We start from the raw sequence: 26,289 nt of genomic DNA, 5'->3' as shown, positions 1-26,289 counted from the left end.
GACGAGTGGGGGGCCGTGAGACTGTAGGTACCGCGTGTGCAGATGAGTGGGGGGCCGTGCAGACTGTAGGTACCCCATGAGCGTGCACAGACAAGTAGGGGGCAGGGCAGACGAGGTGCCCCATGCATGTGTACAGAGGTGGACGGGATGACTCAGCAGCAGGCCGCGGGTGTAGCGCAGCACGCAATGGATGGAGGGAGGTGGCTCTGGCCAGATCACAGGGACTTTGTATAGGTGGTAACTCACCCTACAGCTAGGAGCCACTAAAGGGCTTTCAGAGGACGGATACTAGAACTGGTGTTGTGTTTTGGAAAAATCCCTCTTGAAAGAAATGTAGAGGGAAAGTTGGGGCTGGAAAACCATTAAGAGGCTTTTGCACCAGCCCAGGCAAACAGACAGACGGTTCAAATGAAGTCGGTACAAGAGGAGCTGCAGAGGGAAGCAGAATCACCAGGACTGGGTAATGGTGGAATGCATGTGGGCCAGAGGGGATACAGGAACAGAATGACTGTGTGGGACAGCGACACCACTAACAGGAGGTATACAGAGGGGTAAGTCTGGCTGAAAGGTAAATTCAGTCCGGCTAGGTTGAGTTTAAAGAGCTTACGGAACGTCCAGTGGGCTTGGGAAAGCGGCTGGGCCGGGATAAAGAACCGCAAGTTAGTTATCTCGGGTGGGTTCCAGTTGTGGAGGTTAATACAAGTGCTCGGGGAGCATGTGGGTGGGGTGAGATGAAAACCAGGCCATGAAAACGGTGCGGAGACAGTAAGTCTCGGCATAGAAACTGCCCTGCGAAGTCCCTCGCCACCAAAAGCAAACCAAGCAAATGGTACAGAAAGCTCGCTCTTCAGCGTTCCCGACCAGCTAACGTCGTGTCTGCTCCGTTCCACGGCAGAGCTCAGACCAGCTGCCTACATGCTGTCCCCTCTGTCGCCCAGCCCCTGCTCAGCCACCCCAGTCAGGCTGTCCCCACCACACTGATGAAACAGCTTGTCATTGTGTCTTGCCCCCAACCTTCATGTTTTCTGTTCTGTTTGGGGAGAGCTCTCCCCCCAGGTCTTTGCTGGCCTTTCTCTCCACTTAGGTCCCAGCTTAATGTCAGCTCGTTGTTAATCTCTTCGCCCTGCTTTATTTTTTTTTTTGGTAGCACTTTTTTACTTACTACCTGACATTGTCTTATATGTTTGTGTGGGGTTGTCTCCCCTGTAAGATCCAGGAGGGCAGGGCCTTGGTCTATGACTAGCACATAGGAGGCAATCAATAAGCCTTGGTTAAAGAAATAAATTAGGGTGACGTCTTAAAATGCATTAGTAAACCAAGAGTATGTGATAAAAAATGAGCTTTCCCAGAACTCGCCTCCAGACGTGCTGAATTAAAATCTAAGGGTGGGACCCACTAACCTGTACTTCTAACAACTTGTCCAAGGGCTTCTGGAAAACATTAAAATTTTAGACAACTATAAATACAAGGGACAAGTGGAGGAGCTCCTAAAGGAGAGTAAGAAGAGGCAAATTGAGGAGGAAAATCAGGATAGTATCAAACTGGCAAATAAAAGTTTCATAAAAAGCAGGTACAATTAAGTGTCTACTTACGTTTAGTACAGAAAAAGAAAATTTCTGATTTTCTAAAAGAAGGTTCAATGATGATAATGGGTTAGGGAGAGTCAGACCAAGAACAAATTGTGACGTAGCAGAAATGTAAGCTGCTACACAACTAAGAAGTTTAGTTGTGATTTTAAAAATGGGGGCGGCGGTGAATCCTTGGTTTTTCTAGGGCAGCTTCACTGTGAAGGGACAGAGGAGGAAGAGAGCAGCAGAGGGAAATGTGGGTCCTAAAGGAAGCTGGGAGAAAGACGAAGTGATGTCCAGCCAGATTGAAGAGGGACTAGAATCAAAAGCACTGCTTCATCCCTAAATGGGACAGGAAATTTCATAATTGGGTCCTTTTTAAAATCTGTATTTTTACACAAATAGATCGTGGAAAAGTAATGAATATAAATAAAATTTCAAAGAACAGAATAGCCACTAGCTTTCTATGATAAAACAGGTCAGGCTCTCTCTGGCCTTCTACAGTGAAGCTTTCAACTGAAAGTCAAAGTTACACCACATTTTTTCACTGTCTTCTCTAAGTGGCGGGGCAGAGCTCACCCCATCAATGAAACAATAACTCCCTGTTCTAAGTAACTTAAGTCAATAAGCCTAACCAAGGCAACAGTGGAAACAAATAAAACAAACATTCTTTTTACCTATGTCCTGCTGAGCCCAGTCGCCTGGTTTTAGTTCGCGAAGCTGCGTTGGAGAAAGGTACCACTGAAGTCCTGCATCTAAAGGGATATCAGTGAATCTGGTGAATTTATTTATGGCAATCCATTCGTCTTCAACAAGGCCTGAGAGGCGTGGGAGGATGTAAAATATGGTCTGAAAAGAAAATTGTAAACTCTAAATTTTTTCCCTTAAAAATAAATACATATTTAAAGTATAACTTATTATAACTAATGTATTCTCCCAAACTGTCATATCTGATTAAATTACAGACTTTCTAGCTTGTAGCAATGCTCTCTATATATTATCATCTTTTCTAAGAAATTAGGGGGTTAATTCAGGAAATTTGTGAGAGCAGGCAGATTTTCCACTCTGGCACTCCTTCCTGTATGTACTAAACCACCATGCTCTTAATAAAAGCAAAAGTGTTTGAAATTAATCAGTACTGATGTTGGACATCATTTGGGAAAAAAATCTATGTATTGATCAAGTTCAAGCTCTTTTGATGCCAGATCCTCACTTTCACAACTATTAGCCAAATTCCGGACGTGAATTTTGCCTTGACCGTGGGTTAGCTGTAGGATGCCGGCAAGCCATTTAGCCTTTCTTGGCTTCAACGTCCACGCTTGTAAAATGTGGATGAAATCGGGTTCAAAGAGTAGGCGAAAGTGTTTTGTCAACTGAAAAGTGTGACAGCACTGTAAATTTATTTACTCATTACATACACAATCCTTTCCTTTTCTTACCTAGGAAAACTTGAGAACCAGAAAATCACCAAAGGAGAAAAGGCACATAAGAAGCAGAAGCATGAATAACAGGCAATTTAAGAATGAAACTTACAACAACATGCTAATCATCATAAGAGTCTTTAGAATGAATATGGTTTTCTTCACGCAATGTCTGTAAATTTAAGCTGGCAAAATGATTGCAACTGGATGTTTATTATGTAGGTACTAATATAGCTACAAATAGTTCTTGTGCACCATTATTTATTTACACATGATTATGATTCATGTCATTAATGGAGAATAAAATACATAAAACATGAGAGTGAGGCAGTCAAAGACAGGGTTAAGGAAAGAGGAAAGCAAGGAACTTACTCCTGCTGGAAAACTGAATAGAAAGGTTGACTTAACACTAGGGAGTTACTAAAAGATTCCTTCAGAAAGATGTCAAGCAAAGCATTCTGGACACTAAAGGACACAGAACAGAGCATGTTAAAATATTTGAAAAATCCTAAACAAATTTTGCAATGAAGCAATAGGAAGTACACATTGATGTTCTATAATGAATATCACAACATACAGATCTGTATTTTTTAAAGGTCAACTTAGTAATAAGTAATCTACCAAAACATTTTGCTTATGCACAGTAGCTAAAGTTACTGAGACTTCCACGTTCTTTAGAGGAAAAGAACTAGGTCAAATGTTTTAATTCAAAGGCAGAACATTATAATTATTGTTGAAAAGGGGAGAAAATACGATTTATACAAATTTTAATACCATATTTAATTGATTTACATGCTAGTTGTAATAAACATGTTTATGGTTCTTAAAATTATATAAGCATTCGGTTACAGTCAGTGAAACTGCTATGCAATTTTAGTCACCCAGAACCTAGAAAATGCAATTAACAAAAGAGTAGATCTTTTTGTTCTTTCATTAAGAAAGAGCTTCATTACAACAAAATCTCACCTGCACAAATGTTCTCACTCATTTCCTTTTAGTGTCAGAACAGATTTCTGTTCAGAGTTAAATATTCCCCCTTCCAGTGTTTACAAGCCCGACACTGCCTGAGAAATAGAAAGTGAAAATGACTGGCCAGTTTTCACTGCTTAAGAGTGAAATGAAAGCAGGTCATCTGCACAAAGTGACAGAATTAAACTTAGCACTTGACAGTGTTAAGGTGAAGTTTGCAAGCAAGAGGGGGAGGGGGAGTTCACCTAATCATAACCTTCAACATATGGCAGAAAGAAATCAGGAGTAAATGATACGGTAGGGCACGTACAAATGATGTTCTCTGCTCACCTCCAGACAATAATCCTTAAGTGGGTGAAATGTTGCAAAAAAGAAATGGTCTTGGATGCGTTGCCAATTCTTCTTGGCATTCCTAAGGATTAAAAATATATGAGGTACAGACAAAAGAAACAACTCCCATAAAGGGGAAAAATCAATTAGATATCAATTAGATTATCTTACAGAGGTACTGCAGAATTTAGAATGAATGGAAAATTTTGTGAACTGTATCCTAAGATTTATACCCCCATATATTCAAGATCAACATACTTTTTTTTAGTAAATACGTAAATTAATCAAGAGTATATGTCAGATTTAGAATATTCAAGTCCAAAAAATGAAAAATTACGTACCTATGACTGTTAAGAAAATGTTAATTGTTCTGAGAATACTACTAATGAACTGAATTCAAACATCCCTTGAGATATGAATTATCTACATTTTTGTATCTTTAATATTTAGATGTTATTTTCTTAAGAAATATTTTCAATGGGATGATTCAACCTTAATATTTTTCCCAGAAGACAGAGTTTTAAGCAACAAGCATGTAATATATTCTAATGAAGATACTGTGATAACACCCAGGTTCAAAGGTATGTATCACTAAAATAAGGGTTTACACACCTGGATGTTTTTACTTTTAAACATGTTTTGTTTCCTCAATAATAATACATTAACCACAATATGGCATAGTAAAGCATGGAAGGCCATTATGTTATATAAAGTTTGATACGAAAGCTTAGGATCATGTTACCAATTGGATAATTCTATCGAAAATTCAGCTTCAGGTACATATTACATTTTAAAACACATTGCCAAAATTTTACGTTTAGTATGTACCAAAGAAAGGTTCATCTTGGAATATAAATGCAATCAGATCATCATAATATGAATGAGTTCTGTATTTCCAATGGCACTGACACTGCTCTGGGTACAGTGGCCTGCAAAGTGACACTAAGTGGGCAGCAGGAGAAGCCACCTGGTTTCATCACAAACCAGCAATTTAAAAATTTCTAACAGCAGTGAATATGTAAGTGCTGGCATCCACTCCGGCTCATGTGTTGACCTTACACTTTAAAAGTATTTTTCCATAAATGGCAGTAACTGGGGGCATTTCCCAGATGCAGAGTAAGTGATACAGCAAATAAAAACAGGAAGAAAATCACAGCATACTTCTAACTTTTGCCTGCGATGACCTTCTGTGATCTGGAGCCTTTGTTTTACATAAACTTGGAGTTCTTGCAGTCCTTGCCCTTCTGATTGCCGCCCATTGCCATAAAGGTCTGATTCTGGTGTATCTCGGACGTAGCTTTCTTTTTAGAGAAAGAGATTATTTCTTCTTCCAAAAGTCTCTTTTCTTTAAGTTTCATTCTCTCTTCTTGGTAAACTCTCTTAAGGTGCCCAAATTTGGCCTGCAGGTCTTTCAGCTTCTTTCAATATGGCTTTTTGCTCCTTTCCTCGCTGCACAAACATCTGTTTCATTTCTTCTTCCTTCCTCTGACATTCACCATAACATTTGCGTCTTTTGGCTCTGTGGGTCTCTTGAAGACGGAGTGGCTTATTTCTGGGCCCACATCAGCAAAGCCCCTTTCCTCCCGTTTGCAATGCATGTAGAGTTCAGAGTGCCTGGTGTGGGTCTATTCTCACAGATCCTCCATGATTGTACAAATGAGCATTTCCTGGAGCTTTATAAAGTCACAGTGGTTTTCATTTTCCACTTGGACAACACGCCAAGGGTATTGGCAAGCTTTGGCCATCTCATTTCCAACTTTTACCTCATCCATACCTCCGAAGACAGCAGAAGGCAAGTGTCCATTCATTTAAGCATTGATTTTAGCAATAGTTTCCTCATCTGTTGGGAACTGGTGTATCTGGACGCCACTGCTGACCAATTCACTCGTGAACTTGCTCTTACACTGCCGTAATTTGGTTTTAGAGATGGCATCTGCTTTGGCTCATCGATACTGCCTGGGTCTCTGAAACGTATAAAAATCCTGGCATTCCTGGATAGTGATAATCAATAATAAAAAAGTAAAACAACACGAGGGAGTAAAATGAGAGTTCTGGGCTTACTTACCCCACCCCATGCATGTTTTCCACTTGGTTAAGACTGGATTCAACAACAGAAGTCAAAGCACCAAATTCTTCAATATGCCACGTTTTACACACGCTCCAGATTTTCTTAAGAGCAACCAGCGCATACAGTCGAACACTGAAATTGGGATGGAAGCACCACTGCAGCACAGCAGAAAGGGCTTGCTTCAGAGTTAATTTCTGCAAAAGGGAGAATTCTGCAGATGTAAAAATGGACCATTTACCCGACTGTACAACCAAGAACACGGTAAGGAAATCATCGGCGTGCTTCACAGCACACTTCAATTCCCGAAGTTTCTCTGAGGACAAATACAGTATAAATAATCCTCTTTATTTCCTTATTCAACATGTAATCCACATTTGTCAAAGGTCACTATAGTGCCAGCAGGACGAGGACCCTGTTGGGAGGTATACAAACACACACACACAACCATCGTATGTGACAAATGACCTTAACAAACATCTGTAACTGAGCAGGGTAAGGGGGAGTGGCTACAGGTAGAAGGACAACTTTTGAGAAGAGGAGCCAAGAAGGCTGAGGGTGACAGTAGATGAAAGTGTCAGAAAGCCAGTAAATGCAGTGTAGGGAAGAGAAAACCCATTGCCTTGGCTGGAAAGAAGGTCAATGAGAAAGGTCAGGAGCAGTAGAGGCAAAGGGCAACTTCGAGTGATACCCAGCCAAGTACTTGGTTCTAGTCTAGAAGCTGAAAACCAAGGCAGCTTAACCAACACAGCCAAAGTATCATTAGGAGACAATTTAAAAATTAAAACAGAAAAGGGAACGCTAGTAATTACTAACATATTACAGTCCTGATAACTTCAGGAAGCACCCACGTGATAACACTAAACATAGGCTGTATGACCTGTACCGTTAACTGTACCGCAAACACTGTGCGCGGCATTTTACATACGTTGTTTTCAATACGCCCACCTTAACTGTGTAGGTTTTATCATCCCCAAATTACACATTAGATAACGAACATGACAGAAGCAAACCTGAATAGTGTTAGCAAGAGGAAAGGCATCCCAAACATGACATGTCCCAAACATTTCTCCCCAACCTACGTGGGGGCGTCACTCCCCCCAGCCCTGGCGGCACACGTCATTTCTGTTCCTCATCGATCCCAGCTAATCCACCCCCAAGCTCTGCTCTTTCTCTTGACCACGTCCCTGTCATCTCTCTCTACTTGCCGTGTCCACACCACCACTGGGGCAGGTCACTGTGGTGGCACTCAGACCACACACCTTCCTGACTCCGCTGCCTGTTCCCAGTTCTGCCCCCACACAGGGCCCCTTTTACACACTGCACAACACACAGATCTGATACGTCAGTTTCTGTGTAACATTCTGCAGTGTCTCCCGATGCCATTTGGATCAATTCCAAATTCCTTACATACTGGGCACTTACTACATGTCACATGCCATTGGGAGGAGCAGTTTTAGAAATATGGATTCACTTGACCACGTTTACACACCTAGTAGGAGGCGAGGCACAGATTCGCACCCAGGTCTGGCTCTGCGGCTTGCTGTTTCAGGCACTGTCACCTTGTTCAGGTGCTGGACCTGTCCCCTCAGACTGGCCTCTCCACCTCCAAAGAAACTGTCTTCCACGTCCTGACAGTGCCGGCAGCCCTTCACCTGGCCCTTCTCCCTTCCCCTCTGTAGATCTTTGTGCTGAACTGGAAGTCCCCCCTGCGGACCCGAGAGGCAGGGTGTTTCTGCCAGGAGCTTCACCTCCGTGGCACATACCCCATCTGGGTCTTCATACCTCTCTAGACAGGTCTATGCCTTGTTACCCCATCTCCAAGTCTAGTACCGTGCCCAGTGACAGGAAGCACTAAAAATATTCTGAAGGAATGGAATGGAATGGAACGGAACGGAACGGAACGGAATGGAAGCCTTGAACCCAAACTCTGACACGTATAAAGAAGAACCAAACATGGTACAGCCACAATGGACAACAAACAGTACAGAGATTCCTCAAAACACTAAAAATAGAACTACCATACGACCCAGCAATCCCACTTCTGGGTATTTATCTGAAGAAATCCAAAACACGAATTTGAAAAGATATACACACCCCCATGTTCACTGCAACATTATTTACAATAGCCAAGATACGGACACAACCTAAGAGCCCATCCACAGTAATGGAGTATTACTCAGCCATAAAATAGAACGAAATCTTACTATTTGCGATAACATGGATAGACTTAGAGGGTATTATGCTAAGTAAGTCAGACTGAGAAAGACAAATACTGTATGATCTCACTTATATGTGGAATCTGAAAACAGAAAACAACAGAAACAGACTCATAGAAACAGATCAAGCTGATAGTTGCAGAGGGGACGGGGTAGGAAGGATGGGTAAAAATGGGGAGGAGGAATATAGTCCATAATAGTGTGATAACTTTGCTTGGTGACAGATAACTACTAGTTAGTACGGCGGTCACCTTGTAAGACATATAAATGTCAAACCATTGTATCGTGCACCTGAAGTTAATATTGTCTACCAACTCTACTTAAATTAAAAGATGATCCTAGAGGAAACTGACATTCAATGAGGACATGGCACGCTTGTTATTTAACCCTTACAATAATCCCATGAAGCAGGCAGTATTACGTGCACTTTACATAACAGGAAAACTGAAGGATTAAAGTCCTAACACTTCCCACATCCCCTTCAGATTTCTCACCAGTCTTTACATATCCTCAGTCAGTGCTTTATTCAGACTCTCTTAGTTTTAACTAATGTCCTTTCCCTGTCCCATGATCCCATGCGGGACATGATTCACTTAGTCGCCATGTCCCCTTATCCTCCTCTTGGCTATAACAGTTTCTCAAACTTTCCTTGGTTTTGATGAAGCTTGTTTTGAGAAGTGGTCATGGATTGTGTAGACCGTTTCTCAGTTGGGTTTGGGTGTTTTTCTCCTGATTAGCCTGGGGCAATGGTGTTTGGGAGGGAGAACCCACAGGTGATTTTTCCTCACATCACATTGAGGGTACATGTGATCAGTGTGACTCACCACCGGGCAGGTCTCCCCACTGTGATGTCACCCCTCCCCCTTCCACACTCCACTCTCTGGAAGGACGTCCCTAGTGCAGCCCTCACTTAAGAGTGGAGGGTTTGTTCCCCTCTGTGAGGGCGCAGTAGCTACATAAATTATTTGGAATTCTGTACAGATTTGTCGGCTCTCGCATTTATTTATTTATTCACTCATTTGTTTTTATCCAGTCTGGACTCATGGATGTTTACTTTATCCTTTGGGTTGTAATCCAATACTACTTTACTTTGTCCCTCAAGTTGTGTCAGCTTTAGCCATTGGGAGCTCTTTCACTTGGCTCCCGTGTGCCTCTGCACACATCCCACATCTGTGTGTGTGTGCGTGTGTGTGTGAAACATTTCCTGAATTTCTGATACTATAAGACGCACCAGCCTTACCCTGTATATTTCCTGCCCCAGTTCTAGAATCTGCCATTTCTCCAAGGAGCCTGGTTCCTTTGTTAGAGAATGGTACTAGAAACCAAGACCTGGGCGTTAGGCGTTTATTACTTATAAGTGAAAGAAGTCTGCTGTAATTCTCAGAGGGGAACACACTCCTGTGAGTCCTCCGTAAGTCGCTGGTACGGCCTGTGCTCGTCTGCCTGGCCCGGCTGGGACATAGCACCTTCCAGGGCTTGAGCACAGATCTATCGCTCCCCTATAGTTGCTCACAAGGTTTGTACACACCGGACAGCGGGCAGGACAGGACCCAGAGATGAGCATGGTGAAGCAGGGTTTTCTCACTTTTCATTTTATTTCCATACGACAGATAGAGCTCTGACCTCTGTCCTGTCTGAAAACAGTTTTGAATCTTATCTGACCACTCCACACAAATCCCATACACAGGTGAAGTAACAAAGGAACACGCTCTGAAGAAAATGGAAAGTCTTAAATGGCTGTTTTCAAGAAATCTTTAAACAAAAATGCATTAAGTAACAATGAACTTTACAAATTGGAAATAGACTAACAAAGTAAAGTAGTTTGGTCTTTACTTAAGTATCTCGATTTAGACGTTTTCCCCAAGAAGATGTTAAAATTGAGATTACTATTTCGTTAATCAGCATTGTTTTTTTGGATGTTTTGAAAATTAAAAATAAACCTAAAATAGCTAATATACAGCACGTACAAAAAGGACTCAATGGAAAAAAATAACATGATATTTATACCCGATGTAACATGGTCTAAATATCTTCTAAGAAGAATTGACTTTCAGAACTTGTCGAAAATATTCTTGAGCTATGTCATTCACCCTGCAATAGTACAGTTGATCTGTCTTACTCTCAATAGATTGTAAGCACATCTCTTTCCTGTATGCATTTAAAATAAAGAGATAACAGTTGATATTATCTGATGCTAGAGCTTTCTTAATCTTACCAGGTGTTAACAGTTTTCACATAACTATAACACACTGCCATCTAGCTGACAGACACTGTTAGACATCAGCTTAAAGATACTATGATTTTAGAGGTTAAAATGTGGTGGGGAGAAAGGGCTATCTTAGGATTGATGAAATAGGCTAACAACTAAATTTCATTGTTACCACTGTTAAAAATAAGAATACTTTGAGTAATTCTGGGAAACCTTTTGCCCCATATATTTTTATTTTATTTTCAACTGGAAACAACACTTCTTATTTCATGTATTACGTTTTCTCTTAAAGTTTACAACATATTAGTACTTTCTTCTCTAGATTCATTAACACAGACTCTTGCTCTAAATCTTACTACTTTTCCTAAATTCTTGACAGTTGCCATAGTAATAAACCAGAATTAGCTAAGATCACTACTTATCTGTGTGATAAACCACTAGGAAAATTGCTCTCAACCTGAGAAAGAACTGGCCTTCACACTCCAAAAGATGACAGTCATTTTGTATCAACCTTCAATTACCGAACAGCTTAACACTCTGACCATCAGTTTCTTTGCACGACCATTTGTTAAATAACTACGTGAAAGAGCAGTTAGATACAGTCAGGGAAGTCCTATTTAAATAACCTTATGTAAATACTTGCATAAAATTAAGAATTGTAGCATTAAAAATCACCCATTAATGTGTCTGTAGATGTAGTATGTACCAGGTGTACCCCAGTCACACGTGCCAAGTGGGTAACACCTCACTGTGCATCTCTGTGTCTAAGTGTGTGCACACATGAAGGGGTAGTGGAAGGGAAGGGGGGAAATTTCAAAAAACACAAGGAATACCCTACTTTTTAAAAAAAATTAGCACAAATATTGAAATTCTATTTTGATTGTCAAGTTTAAACTCTTCTTCCAATTCAAACTCACCTTTTCTGGAATATTTTGAATAATGATGTCCAAATGTGACAAAACTGATAAAAATGTACAAATGCTTGTTTTAAGGTTTTCTTCACCCTAAAAAAAAAAAAATCAGATAAACAGAATAGTCATTCAAGGCTTACTGGGCCGAGCAGGTATAAGCACTGTGCCGGTTGCTGTGGGGCCCAGAATGGAGGAGTCTCCCCGCCACCCATCCCCCTCCCTATCCCTGTGCATATGGCCGTGGTGGGGATGTAGGATTAAAAGCAAAGAAAGAAGAGTAACTTCCTAGAGCCAAATGTCAACACACACAACAAACAGTAGAAACTACAAGGTACTAATTTCACTGTGAAGTGAGTGGTACAGTCACGGGTGCACTTACTCCAGAGAAGGCGAGGCCCGTAGGATGGGAAGGATGGAAGTAGAGAAGGGGAGGGCACAGGGGAGCAGAGAGGAAGAAGAATAAAGACAGAGGCAAATGAAAGCAAAGGCAGCAAGAAGTGAGCACACCAGTGTGGCAGGGTTGTGGCAAGGCCAGGGCCCAAACGTTGATTGCGGTCTTGTAGATGAATTTAAAAAGCCATGATTAAAAGAGTGCTAAATTGGGATTTAGAAACCTTCCCAATAATAGTCATTTGGAATGACACATTATTTTTGTGATAAGAGGCTGATGGACACCAGATGGACTGGAGAGATTACAGACACTGTAGTTCAGAAACTGCTCCAAAGGCAAATTACAGGATTAATTCCTTTAACTAGCAGTTACTGAATGCCTTCTATGTGCCAGGCACGGTGCCTGAAACGGGAAAAGAAAAACAGGTGGGTGCCTGCCTTCATGGAGCTTAGCGTCTAGGGGGAAGGAAAGACAAAATCACATCAGACAATAAATTAAAATTCCAATTAGAACAAGGGCAGTTTGTGTGCTACAAAAACCGATAAGAGGATCCACACTACTCAGGGAGGTCACTTCCTTTAAGAAATAACACGTGACCTGAGATGTGAAGGAAGAGAAGCCGTTATGTGGGTAAAGAGAAGGAAGAGGTACAGCAGGTGCAGTGGCCTGAGAGCAGAAGGGCCTGTATCGAGTGTGAAAGATCGGAAAAGGTGGGAGTGGTCCCAGTCACGTGGTCACGCAGGTGGTGCCCAGTGAACCACGCCCTAAGGCAGGCCCTGCCCACGTGAGAGGCGAGTTCACGCCATCTGCTTTGGTCAACAAGGCTTAGCAAGCAGGACGCGGCCAGAGGCTGGGTAAGCACAGGCTCCTCAAGATGTATCTTCCGAGATGCTCGTTTTTGGACCCTGAGCCATCACAGCTGTTCCCACTAGTGCAGCTGAGGTGAGACATGTGAGCGAAGAAAGCAGCTGGAAGTCCCAGACCCAGCAGACACCCACACGGAGCAGAAGTGACGGCCAGGAAGTCAAGCCAGAATCGTGAAAAACAGTAAAACGCTGTTTACACCACTGGGTTTCAGAGTGCTCCAGCACCTCTGAAACCCGAGAAAACTGAGTTTGTCAGTATGAGGAAAGCGCAGAAGTGGGAGCTGCGTGCAAAGGAACTGGAGAGGGAGGACGCAGAAGGTCACAGAAGACTGCAGGCCGCGCAGAAGACTCCGGTCTTTACCCTGAGAGCCATGCTCTAAGCAAGTGCGTACCCTGATCTAACGTGTCTAACCGTTTCCCCCCGATATACGAAGGAAGAAACAGATACTTGGAGGAAGCCATCTCCATTTCCACACAAAGCAGAAGGCAGGTCATTTATTAGCAAAGACAAGGGTGAACTTGGGAACCAAGAGAACTGGTGTTTAGAAACAATTTGTTATTTGTCAGGAAGCCTGCAATTATAAACTCTATCATAGTCTTAGTATCAATTCCTTAAAAATGATTTCAAGATACAAAAAATGTTGAGGAGGGAGAGGGTGGATGAGAGAGAGCACGGATGAAATAAGAATGGGAATGACCTGACGTGGTTTTAGCTGGGTGATATGGGTTCCCTTCTAGTCTCTATTTTGGTTATCTTTGACATTCTCTGCTAAAAATTTCTTTAAAATGTTAATTTCTTTAAAATTAATTCTTCATCATCCTTATTTCTCAGATCAAACAAAGATATTGCTTGGTAATTAAGACTGCAGAAGGCACTTATTCCCCTTACTTAACAATAAAAGCCTTTTCCATCTTCATTTTCTTGGAATAGAAGAGCTCTCAAATAAAAACGATGATATAGTCGAGGTAAGCCCAAGATTTCTGTCTCCTAAAACAACTTAGGATGTCAATACACCGCCGACAGGGCAACTGATAGCCAAAAAACTACTAAAGTGAAACACATCTCCCAGCATAGCTCAAATCTTTCCTTAATTAAAAAAAATATGAAAAATCTCCTATACTTACATAAGAAAAACAATCCCAGAACTTCGGAAGAAATTGAGGGAATTTATGAAGAATCAATATAATAATCCATTCTATATAATATTTTATGGATGCTTGATTATTGATGAAACCAGCCTGGAAAATCTTGTCAATAATTCTATTCAAGAAATTCTGAGGAAAAGAAGTTCACAAATTAAACTATTGTTATGGTTATTTTTCAAATGTATTTTTATTGAGATATAATTGACATACAACACTGGAAGTTTAAGGGGTACAACGTGTTGATTTGATGCATTTATCATAATACAATGACCACTCAGCGTTAGCTAACACCCCTATCACATCACATAATCATCGTTCCTTGTTTGTGGCGGGAACAATTAAGATCAAGTCTCTTAACAACTTTGAACATGGTTATTAGATTTAATTTTTAAAAATAGTCACCATTAAAAAAACCAGCTTAAAGTTTGTAAGTAATTATTGAATCTACAACTCTCCAAGCAACAACCCTAAAAACTGTTGATTGGAATATAATGATGAGGTATTTTTACTTCATATTTCACTTGGACATCAATTCTGTGAGGAAGGTTATTATTGTCTGTATTTTTACAGGGAAAAGATTCAGAAAAGTTAAATAACTATCTCAAAGTCACATATCTATTAAGTGGCAGAAATCAGATTCAGATCGAGATGGTCCAGGATACCCTGGGCTTCAAACTTGGAACAAAGATGCGGAAGTCAGCAAGAGGCAGACAGAACCCAGGAGGAGTGGGGCTGGGGCCTCTGCCTTCTCTTTGGACTGACTCCTCAAGCTTCTGCCCCTCAGACTCCCCAGTCTTTCTGACCAAGACCGTGAACTGCAAAATCCTCCTCCCTCACCCACCCTTCTCTTCAAAACCACAATTCTATCTGGGTAACTGAACATATCCAATAGCAGGTGAAAAACAACATCTGCTTATAAGCACATAAAAATACGTATTACGTATATTTCTTCATTTTAAAGAAGAATTTATCTTAAAAGAATTTTTATCTGGTAGAAGAGGGGCAGAAAAGCTCATTTTAAGCCCCCAAGACAGTGGAGCATGAATTTAGGTTAGGCCTGGTTTTGAATTCCACCTTCACCCTTCACTAGCTGTGTTATCTACAGACAGGTCACCCACCTCTCTGAACCGCAGGAGTATCTCGTGTAAAATGCCATGAAAGACTGTTATGAAGGTTAAATAAAAACATAAGATAGAACAATTTAGAATTCTTAGCAGTGACATCTTTACAAGAAACACGATGGTTTTCTTCTTCCTTATAGGCCCTGCCTACTCTGACCCCACTCCAATATTATCCCTCTATCTATGGGGGGTGGGGGCGGGCTTTTCATTCCAAGAAAAAAACTGCTCTCACTAATCCAGTGAAACATTTCTAAAATGTTTATTTTAAAATGCATTCTGTTTAATGAAGCATAATATATACAGTATTTTAAAGATCAATATTGAAAGGCTTATGATGAAAATCAGCAGCCCCCACTATACACCCCCATCACTGCTCCCCAGAAGGAACACTTTTAGCTATATCCTCTTACATGTATCCAAACAATTTATCTGGATATACTCATACGTTTACAGTTACTGAAATGTTTCTCTCTCACAGATGTAAGACTTCCTACAATTATATTTAAAAAAAGAGTTCATGTTTTAAAAATTCTCTCAAACATTTAAAAGAGGGTGGGGAGGACAGTAGGAAACTCACCTTTGAGGAAAATTGTTTTGCATTCAAAAATGATTTTTAAAATTGTGTGAGATATACCGTCACCTTCTCCTAATGATGATCTATTTTCTTAATAGGAATATTAAGCAAAGATGATGAGAGAAATCAGAGTCCCCTCACCAGTTCCCCCCTCATCAGGGAAAAGGTAACTGTGTAGAGAGTCTGTTGTAAGAGACATTTCAGCCTTTACTTGGCTGGTTTATATGGTCATCTATTCATAACATCAAGGGCAAGAAAGCCAACCATAGGAAGTGACAATCCCATCCTAAATGACGTACTTTAGGGTTTCTAGAGTACACAGGTAGTCCAAAATGGTACACTTCAAACAACCTTAGCTGTGGAAAATTAGGTATTAACATATTTATATTTTCTAATCAAACGGCATGAGATTTACACAGTTAAAATATTACATTAAAATACTGAAACAAAAATAATATTCAGTGGGGCCATGCAAACCAGTTTCTGATTGATTTCTATAATACCTAATTACCTTAGTATTCTTTGCTAAAAAACAAGTTCGAACTTCAATTTTAAGAAGTACAAATTTGAAACAGATTACTTTCTCAATTTTAAAACAGCACATGACAGTGTCTACTAAACCATTTATTCATATGAAAACATTATGTTTAAAGGTACTTATATAATATTTTACCTGATCAAAACTGGGGAAAAGTACGAGCAGAATCTGCCATATGCGGTTTTTCACCCTGTGTTGCTGAGAATTCACATAGTATCGAGTTCTAGACTTGGACACCACTTCATCCTGGGGGGGGCAGGGAGGACCAATATTAAATTACCTATGGAATTTGTGATTCATGAAAACAAAATCACTGAAAACTTCAAATTTAAAAGGTTTAAGAAAGACTAAGCACACAGGAGACTCTTAACCTCTAAAAGACAGACTTTTTTTTTTTTTTTTTTTTTAGTTTCCTTTCAAAACAATGTGTCTAATTGCTTTTGTTTAATTTATCTGCTTTTAAAATTAGAAAAGGAACCAGAAAACTGTGTTCAGTACAAAACGTCTTTGGAAAGATACTTCCATTCCTTTGGCCAGTTCAGAGGGAAACCCGGGTTGTGGGGGTGAGAAGCCGTGGAGACATTTGACATATATTTCAAGGCACCAACACAGGCACTTGTCATCTTATGCTGCTTTGTGTTGTGTAAGTTTGGAATAACGGTACATGCAATTTGATATTAACCCCACTAAGACAGAAGCACCGCAGGAAATGGACAGTGCAGTGCCATCACCAGACAGGAAAACGGCCGCACTCGCCTTCCACGCGAGCAGACGTCCATCGGTGTACATTATAGTACGTATTTGTGTTATAGCCTGCTACTGTCAATTCTACTCCTCCTTCAGGAAAACCAGCAAAGCACTATTTCCTCTGAGACATCTCCCCTGATGCCAACAGCGCAAAGGAGGAAATGTTTACCTAAACAACAGGTTTTATATAATAAAGCTGACAGATGTATGATGAACACTGCATTTCAGTACAGGTGACTTAAGTGGGTTCTACGATTATCAGTTACATCTCAGCATCCAAACCAGAGGTTAGGAAGCAGACCAAGCTCTCCATCTGTCTTGCCTTCCAGTTCAGAAGTGAGCATTATATTTGATTTTACCTCTTTCTCTCTTCTCCCCAGATTTATTAAACCTATGGTTCACACAGTGTGATGTTCATTTATAAATGATTTTGCAGACCCAAAAACTCAATTCTTCACACTACGAATATGCCACTTTATAAATTTTTACCTTTTTATTCTATTTCTAACATAAAACAATGTATGGATACATCACTCTAAATGTAACTGGTTTTGACAGATACTCGAAAATACAGTGAAGTTTAGTACAGCGAAAAACATTGCTGTTCTCTAAAACCAAACCTGAGTTGGACAATTACTCACCAAGACTTAGCTAAAAATACAGAACATAAACCTCATGTTTTTTTCTTGATAAAAAATATTTAGAAATGCACATTCTGTCAACATAAAGAGCAAACATTGGATTTTGACTTGTTAACTATACAAAAACAAAGATACTTTAAGGAAAAATAAAACATATTTACTTTATCTAATAGCTTGATTGCAAGATCTTCCATAAACAACTTCTGAGACATATTTGAGCCATCTAACAAACACAGGAATTTGACAGCACAAATTCTGACATAGTGGTCCTCTCTATTAGTACTGAAAAATATAAAATGATAGACTATGTTAATACATTTTCAAAACAAAAAAATACTTCAAATATTACTTTCAAAATATAGTATCAAAACCTTCCAAAGTTTTCTAAAATGAAGTAGCACCATACTTAGTGACAATGCCTTTTAATTCAGGATGGACAGTAGAAGATAACAAATGAATATGTCAAAAGGAGAGCTGGTAGAGGAAGTCTGAGTGAGCACAAATTCACCCAGGCTTCCGGGAAAACTACACACACGCAGCTGATCCTGGATCAACAGTGTCTTATCTGTGGACAAAACAGACCACAGCTACTGAAGGAAGCAATTCCTGAAAGGACCACGGACAGCTCCATCCACTCAAGCCCAGGCTACGCATCCAACAGGAGTGCACGTTCTTTACTATGAGTGCACGTTCTTTACTATGAGTGCACATTCTTTACTATGAGTGCACATTCTTTACTATGAGTGCACGTTCTCTCAGTGAAGGGCAAACACCATGTGCTCTGAGCAGCCCAGCATTCTCAGCATCCAAATATAGAAAGATAAAGTAGATGAATTGTTCATAAATATTTCCAAAGTTCACTATAACTGTTATTATGTACAAAAAGTCGTTTTAACTTAACATTTATCTAGTAGAAATCAAAGTTATTTTGGAACCATAAACTACAACATTTTACTTTTGTGGCTGCACTAAACCAGTCAAGAATAAAAGAGATTAATTAATACAATTAACAATGAAAAATGTCTATATTTAATGAAGCATGGCAGATAAAACATAGCTATGACATTTAGAATAAACACTTTATGATAACTGAACAAGTATTGTTTGTTGTCCTAAACTCTAAAATGTAAATGAATAATACAACACTGTTTATCATCTTTATAAACACATATACACATGGATTTTTTAAAACAATGTTAAAAAAATGAAACTTTTTAAAGCTATTTGATAAGCTCCAAATAACATTACTTCAGATTAGATAAGAATAGTCTTCGCCTAGAAATCAAAATTTTCAGGCCTGTTCCAAGGGTGATTTTATTTTTGTGTGAGCATACTGATTTGTTAAATGGTGACTGTTAACCAAAAAACTAATAAAAGGTGTGCTGATCACCCCTCCACCCAATAAAGGAAGAGGAATAGGGAGTTTTACATTGCCCATAGGCATTGCCTTATTTATGTTGGACTCTGCCCTATACATTTTTAATGTTTATCAAATTTTAGTAAATAGTGACAGATCTGAAGAAAATACATTAGCAAGGGAATATAATTTCTAACATACTTTTGAAGGCTCATATAGTATCTTAGATATCACTAGTAAATATTTATTAAGTTTAATAAATACAGTGTCTCTTATATAATGTTATTTTGAATATTCCATTTATGTGAAGACATGAAAAATCCCCCATACTTACTTTTCAATAACAACATTTGCTGCACAATCATGTCCAAGATTTTCTATGAAGGTCTGTACATCCTGAATGAGTCTTTCCATAAAAAACATTTGACAAAGAACAACAGGTTTTAGATAGAAAAAAAATTAAAGCCGCAAATTTAAAGTTAACTAATACCTTATATTCTTCTAATTGAAAGCCTCAAAATAAAGACAGTTCTACCCACGTAGGTACTTAATATAAGTCAGGACAGGTTGGAATAACAGCATCTTTACCTTTGATCACGCCGAAACACAGTTCCAAATGTACAAGCCTCTAGGACAAGTTCACTATAATTGTTAGCACTTGATAAAGAGCCTTGGGACACACTTGAAGCAGCAACCATCCAAGATTGGCAGCAATAACTAATCAGTGTATTAAAGACTCCAGTTTTTACAGCAGACATTTCAATCATCTTGTACATAATCTGGAAAGAAATACAATGCTCATCGTAATCTTTGACCAGTTTAGTTTTTCCAAAAAAAACCCACAATTGGTGTTGCTAAAAACTGTTCTGTGAATTGCTTCAAATGATACTTTCAACATAACCATGAATAGTCTAAAAAATTAAAAATGCTTTATCATTAGAATTTTGTAAGACAATCATTAATCACAGAGTGCAAATTTTTCATTACTCAATAAAATTTTACTGATGTTGATATTCACCCAGAACTTTCCAAGAGAAACCACCACCCAAATAGAACAAAAGGCAGAAAACAATACCTCACCTTTCACATTCTCATTGTTTTGTGTGTGTTTTTTTGTTTTTGTTTTTTTTACCCAGGTCTGTCTCTAACTTTGTACCGGGAGGCAGGAAAGGACTGAGAGAGGCAGCGGGGACAGCAGGGTCACAAAGGCTTGTACTTCCATTTTACCCTTTAGATAAAGGTATGCGTAAATTCCTAAGCTAAATGTCATTCCACCCTGTTGTGTTCCCTACTATAGGGATAACTATAGCTATCCTACTACATATAGTAGTTACCCCACTATAGTATAAACGCAAATGCCTCCAGAAACCAGAAGGACCTCGTGGTTAGGTTATGTTCACAGCAATAGTTCTCAGACGAGAAAATCAATGGCACAAATGCAATGATAGATGGCGCCTGACTTTGTCTTTCGCATCCAGAAGACATCAGGAATGGTGTGTAGTGAAAAGAGGAAAAGGCAGGCCCCATCCTGACGGGCCAGGTGACTACTATCATGTAGGAATGACCAGTATTGCCATATCATCCAACTTTTCAAGATTTTCATGCAAATTTCCCAATTCTTAAAAGCTGGCAACTCTTTCAAAATTTGAAACATTATATGAACCAAATAAAATACATTTGTGAGGCAGACGTGGCTCATGGGCTTCTGCTGACACCTTCTCTTAAACGTCTAAGATTTTCTTGCTCTTACGCATGACATTGAAGAAGTTTCAAAATATTTTTTGACCGAAAGAAGAAATAACACCAAATCTAATATGTAGTTACAAACATCTCTCTTTCTCCTCATGTGTTGCAGGTCACACAAATTAAAAAGGAAACCTCTTTTATCTAAAATAGTCAAATTCATAGAAACAGAAAATTAGACTGGTGGCCAGGGGCTGAGGGGGGGAAGGAGGGATGTTAATGGAGCAGCATTTCAGTTCCACAAGACAGAAAAGTTCTGGAGATCTGTCACAACACCGTGAATACATTTTACACCACTAAAGTGTAAACTTAAGAATAATTAAGATGATAAGTTTTATCTTATGTGTTTTCTACCCCAGTTAAAAAAAAAATAGTTACCTCTTTTATTTTGAAATATGCTTGGCCTTTGATTTTTGCGGCAATGGTAAGAACTTTGGTATCAAAAACAAACTGAACAAAAGCTTTTAAATTAGACCAGAATATCAGCTGAGTGTTGCTTAAAGAAGATATAATTTTCCAAGCCATGTCAAAAGCCTCTATGCAGAGTGATTCAGAGGAGGCCAGAAGCTGGTAAAATGAAAAATAAAAAAGAGAGAGAGAGAAATACGTAACTACCACTTAATTTCAGAAACTGATTTCCATTCCTAGCTATTCTTTAATGCATGTCTCACTGTATCGTACCTTGGGAACCAAAATTTTCATGCAGCAGAAGACAGGTAAAACTTGATCAGAAGGAAGAATTGTGAGGGCATCTAATGCGGATTGCAAGGTCCTTCCTGGCCTTTGAACAGCAGGTAGAATGAGCTCCAGGTGCTCACCCTCCGAGGCTGGTATAAGGGCCTGATACTTTTTCAACAGAAAAGAGAGGCAGACCCACTGGTCATGAATGTACTGTGCGACTATTTTCCCCCATCCTTGGGAAGAAGATGACTCTTCAAAAAAACTGAAACGAAAATAAAGTCACTGCCCCATCTTTCCTTAAGTCTGTCTCAATTTATTTTGCATACAGTAAGTACACTATCCTAACAAGGGGAGAAATTAAACAGTTGATATTAGTTATCCTGTCTACCAAAAAACAAGGAAACCACACGAACCTCGATTTTCTAAGTACTCTAAAACTAGGCATTTTCATTCACTTTAAATGATTCACTGAAAACTAACTGCAGGAAAGTTCATGGGTCCCCAGTAAGAGCGGTGAATAATGTGCGAACACATCGTCACCCGGAATGAGGCCTCATCTCCAAATTTCCAAAACCCCGTCTGCAGTGTTGGGCACTCACAACCTCAATGACTGAAAAAAACAGATTTTTCATCAGCAACAGTTGAGAGCCTTTCGTGGCCACGCTGCACTCCAGGGGGTGAACACACCTGCTCTGCTCCTCTGGGTGGGGCTTCTGCAGTGTCTGGTTGAGCTGAAGGGACGCGAGGAACCTTTCCATGGGCCCAGCATCCAGAAAGTCCAACTGGAGTTCCGGCTTCTGGTCAGTGGCCTCACACACCATGGCCAAGGCAGCCATACTGACCAATCTCTGGATCTGCTTCTCAAGTGTGGGCTCCTGAGGAGGAAACGCGGTAATCTTTCCTTTACCATGAGCCAGTCCCAGCCCATCAGGACCCGAGTTGTCTGGCTATGGAAATCTCGTGCCCTCCACTCTCTTCCTGCTCCTGAACTCAGAGGACAAAAGGAAACCAACCCAGTGCATGCCACTCGGTTTTACACTGCTCTACAGAACGGTGGCCAACAGATTTAAAATAACACTCCAGCGGTGCAGACCAAGAAAACAATTTGATGTCTTCATTTAGCAGGGGCATTCCTGGGCGTAGTACACGACAGACTAGCTACAGACACACCCAGACCTGTGTGTGAATGCTCAGCTTCTTCCTACCCAAATACATGTTTGGGTCCAACAGCCCCATGGGCGAGTCTTACTTGAACTGTTCGGCTGCAGTATGTTTTTTTTTAAAACGGCTCCCAGTACGTACAATAGTAACTCCTTCAATCGGCCATTTGCTGCTTTTGGAGGTGACACAGCACAGCCCTTGAGAGCCAGACTCAGTCACCACATGGCCTCAGTCTGCGTCCTGCTCTGCACTCGGGCCACTGTGACTGAGGACACACTGCACCTTAGCGTGGGCGTCTGTAAAATGGGCAGTCATAGTCTCTCCTTCACAGGGTTACTGTGAAGATTAAACAATAGGGTATTTCATGGAAAGCACTTGGAACTCTACATGTAGGAGCCCAAAGGAGGAAAGCAAGACAGCCTGGCTTCGTACTTAGAAAGTCACATTTCCAACCAAGAGCCAGGAGGGCAAGCAGGCATTCAGACACACAAAACAGCTGCACCGAAGAGCCTCTGGTCTTCCAGGAACTGCCAACCAGTGACATCTCCACCAGAAAGGTGCTTTCTACTCCTGATGCCATACCTGCCCTGACACCCCTAAAATAAGTATCTCTACAAGTAAATGTTACATAGCAACACTGCCAACATACGAAATAAAACTGAGTGTTACTTTTGAGGCAGTATGCTCCCTGATAACTAACCTAAACGTAACTCGGTGATAAAGAAAGCAAATCAGTCTAAGAATTACTGTGGTGTGGTTCATGATTTGGGCCTACATTCAAAACTCACAATGTCCTTTCATATCACTAATAGACTAATTTGTACTAGACAGGATGCTGAATTATTAATCAGTCCTCCTCATCATTTTTTAGGACAGTTCTTGAAAACTACTTTAAAAATGAGGTTATTCAAGCAATCAAGTAACTTCACTGTTTTAATTAGCAACCTGGACTAAACTATGATTCAGCTCAACTTTGTTAGACACTTGCCATGTATTAAGTGAAAACAGCTAACACTTATCAAGGACTTTCTATGTGCCAGGTACTGTTCTAACATGAGCTTGTTTTCCTTCTCACATTAGCCCTATAGCTCTCATTTTGCAGGTGCAGTATATGAGGCACAGACAGGTCACACAGCTAGCAAGGGTAAAGCCAGGATTCACAGCCAGGAAGTCCAAACTCCAAAGCCTGTGCTCATAACCACGATGCCTTGTTATATCATGTAAGAAATGCCTCCAGGTACTGAAATCTAGTGGAGAAGACATATACATAAATCACTCCAAAAACATGTAGATGGAAACAAACAATATAATGGAAGCATAAAGAGCAGTAGGGAAATGAATGAATGAGACACTGGTCCAAGAAGGCCTCCAAAAAAGTGTGATTTGAGTTGGGCCGTGAAGAACAGAGTAGATACTAACAAGTGTATATTGGGGGAGGGCATTCTCGGTGGAAGGACCAGGCAGGATAAAAGCCAACACAGGGAAGGCTAGGACATGTGTTTGTGCCCGGCGAAACTCTACGTGATGGCCTAGAGTGACAGCAGCACACAGGAACGGCAGTAGATGACTAAGTTAGAAAATGCGAACGAAAGCCAGGCCTGGAGGGCTCTGGATGGGAGACTGATGAATTTGGATTTGGACACATTAAAGTGCTGCTTACCAGTATATGAGCAAGAGACCCAGTGCAGATCCAGTGTGTGCTAAGCGCCTTTAAGACTGAAGCACCACACTCTGTTGCACACCCACTCTTCATCAAATACTATGAACACAGGATACTATTTTAAACGTTAGATTTCAGCAGATGCGTGTGATATCAAAATACCACGTAATAATCAGAAGTGTCCCATGTGTGCCTTACTTAATGTAACTATTAATACAAGCCCTGAAGCACAAAGGGTTACCTGTCCACTGTCCGTGTCTTGAAGATGCCGAATGGATGTGTTTTTCAAAGGAGAAATAACTCTCCAGATGGGGTTACCGCTCTTCCACCCCACCTTCAGGTGGAGTTGTGTAAGCTCAGTTAGGACCCTCAGGTATAAATGGCAACGATCCAGGTCTGAAACCTAAAGACGACAGACAATAAGACACTCAACAAGCAGGGTCTGTGATTTTCACAAAACTACAGGAGTTCAGGCAAGAAATAAATTAGTTTATTTAAGTGTACCAAAATGAGACTGATGAGAGAAAAAGTCATTTCCCAGAAGCCGTCCACGCTCTCCCCATGCAGAGCGAGGACCTCTGGGTGCCCACACACTGCCATCCGCAGACCACATGGACTCTGCTCCCACCTGGGTTATGACACGCCGGTGGGCAGAAACTACGTTCTCCCAATTCTGGCACCCAGGGCTAACACATCACACATAATAGCCATTAGAGCAATGACTACTTCCTCTGTTTCAGGCAGGTTATAAAACTCCGTTCTCACAAGGAACGTGACTTTACCACGTTCCTAAGACGATGACGAAGTTTCCGAGAGGTTAAATAACTCACCCAGCAGCTCAGAGCCAGCGAGGACGGACAGTGAAATGTGGGTCTATTGGACTCGCAAACCCCAGCACAGTCCAGTTCTACCACTCAGCTCTGTGACCTACACCACGCTCCCTAAGCTACCACGCACCTCTGTGACCTACGCCACGCTCCCTAAGCTACCACGCACCTCTGTGACCTACGCCACGCTCCCTAAGCTCTATAGGCCTCAGATTCCTTATCTACACAGTGGGGAGGGTAATGTCTCCCCACCACAAGGGTTTGGAAAGAATGAAGTGAAAGAAAGTATGCTGAATGGACTGGCACCGAGTGGTTACTATCAGGCTTGTTATCATTACTGTACCAATTACTATACCCTCAGAGGCCTTCTATGCCACACAGGAAGCACACACTGCATTAATTTAATCAGCTTCACTGAGCAGTCACTACGTGCCACTTTGCCAAGTGCCAGGACAGCACAGGTAGAAGGTGACAAGTGCAGGACCTGGTGATGGATTGTACATGGGCTGAGAGTAAGGCATAAGGTGCCAGGGGGATTCCTCAGGTTTGGGCTTGAGAAATGGGTTGGAAGGGGAACCCAGAGCAGCTCCTGCAGGATGATAAGGGGCAGTTTTGAGTGAGCCTCATGTAAGAAATTCAACTCCAAGTTGTCGAGAGCGGTTGACTGAATGGGCATGAAGCTCAGGAGCAGTCTGGGGTGGACACAGAGACAGAAGGGTCCTTGGCATAACTGAAGCTGGGGAACACAGAAGAGATCACCGAAACAGGAGAGAATGATAAACAGGCCGGGCCCAGCTTGAAGCTCTTACTTTCAAGGCTACATAGTAGAGGATGGACCTCCAGAGGAAAAACAGAAGTAATGGCAAGACAGGTGGGGAAGAACCAGGAGAGGACAATGTCACAGAAGTTCCAGAGGGCAGTGTTTCAAGGGGAGTGGTCAGCAGCGTCCCATGGGGCCAAGGAGTGGAGAAAAGCATGGTTTGAAAAGTATCCGTTAGATTATGACAAAGTAGTCACTGACAGCTTGAGAGCAAGCCATCTGAGTCCTGACAGGTGGGAACCAGGTGAGAATGGGGAGGGGTCCTCACAGATTCGCTCGCAGGGGAGCAGGGGGACTGAAGGAACATGGAATTGAGAATTCTTT

General features: G+C 40.9%; 1 protein-coding gene across 5 annotated transcripts in view; it reads right to left on the bottom strand.

The window, feature by feature from the left end:
* The window catches only part of TARBP1 (tRNA guanosine 2 -O-methyltransferase TARBP1), a gene marked incomplete at its 5' end in the record, with an annotated part of 66,619 nt that overhangs the window by 2,497 nt on the left and 37,833 nt on the right, over window positions 1-26,289 (bottom strand). The window contains 15 exons of one of the 5 annotated variants that reach the window (XR_013992673.1): window positions 2,246-2,417; window positions 3,362-3,454; window positions 3,956-4,053; window positions 4,289-4,370; window positions 6,354-6,550; window positions 11,699-11,785; window positions 14,075-14,224; window positions 16,464-16,574; window positions 17,878-17,998; window positions 19,408-19,479; window positions 19,662-19,852; window positions 21,195-21,383; window positions 21,498-21,759; window positions 22,185-22,372; window positions 24,560-24,721. Coding sequence is in view for 2 of the 5 variants with exons in the window: in XM_081039400.1 (XP_080895526.1) it covers window positions 2,246-2,417; window positions 4,289-4,370; window positions 6,354-6,550; window positions 11,699-11,785; window positions 14,075-14,224; window positions 16,464-16,574; window positions 17,878-17,998; window positions 19,408-19,479; window positions 19,662-19,852; window positions 21,195-21,383; window positions 21,498-21,759; window positions 22,185-22,372; window positions 24,560-24,721 (1,984 nt within the window). Of the gene's footprint in view, window positions 1-2,245; window positions 2,418-3,361; window positions 3,455-3,955; window positions 4,054-4,288; window positions 4,371-5,449; window positions 6,253-6,353; window positions 6,551-11,698; window positions 11,786-14,074; window positions 14,225-16,463; window positions 16,575-17,877; window positions 17,999-19,407; window positions 19,480-19,661; window positions 19,853-21,194; window positions 21,384-21,497; window positions 21,760-22,184; window positions 22,373-24,559; window positions 24,722-26,289 lie in introns of all 5 variants that reach the window. The other 4 variants (XR_013992672.1, XR_013992674.1, XM_081039400.1 and 1 more) reach the window with 4 other exon arrangements.

This window comes from Rhinolophus hipposideros (assembly GCF_964194185.1).
Source record: "Rhinolophus hipposideros genome assembly, chromosome: 26".
In the NCBI taxonomy this organism is placed as follows: domain Eukaryota; kingdom Metazoa; phylum Chordata; class Mammalia; order Chiroptera; family Rhinolophidae; genus Rhinolophus; species Rhinolophus hipposideros.
This window is presented reverse-complemented; position numbering and strand designations above follow the sequence as displayed.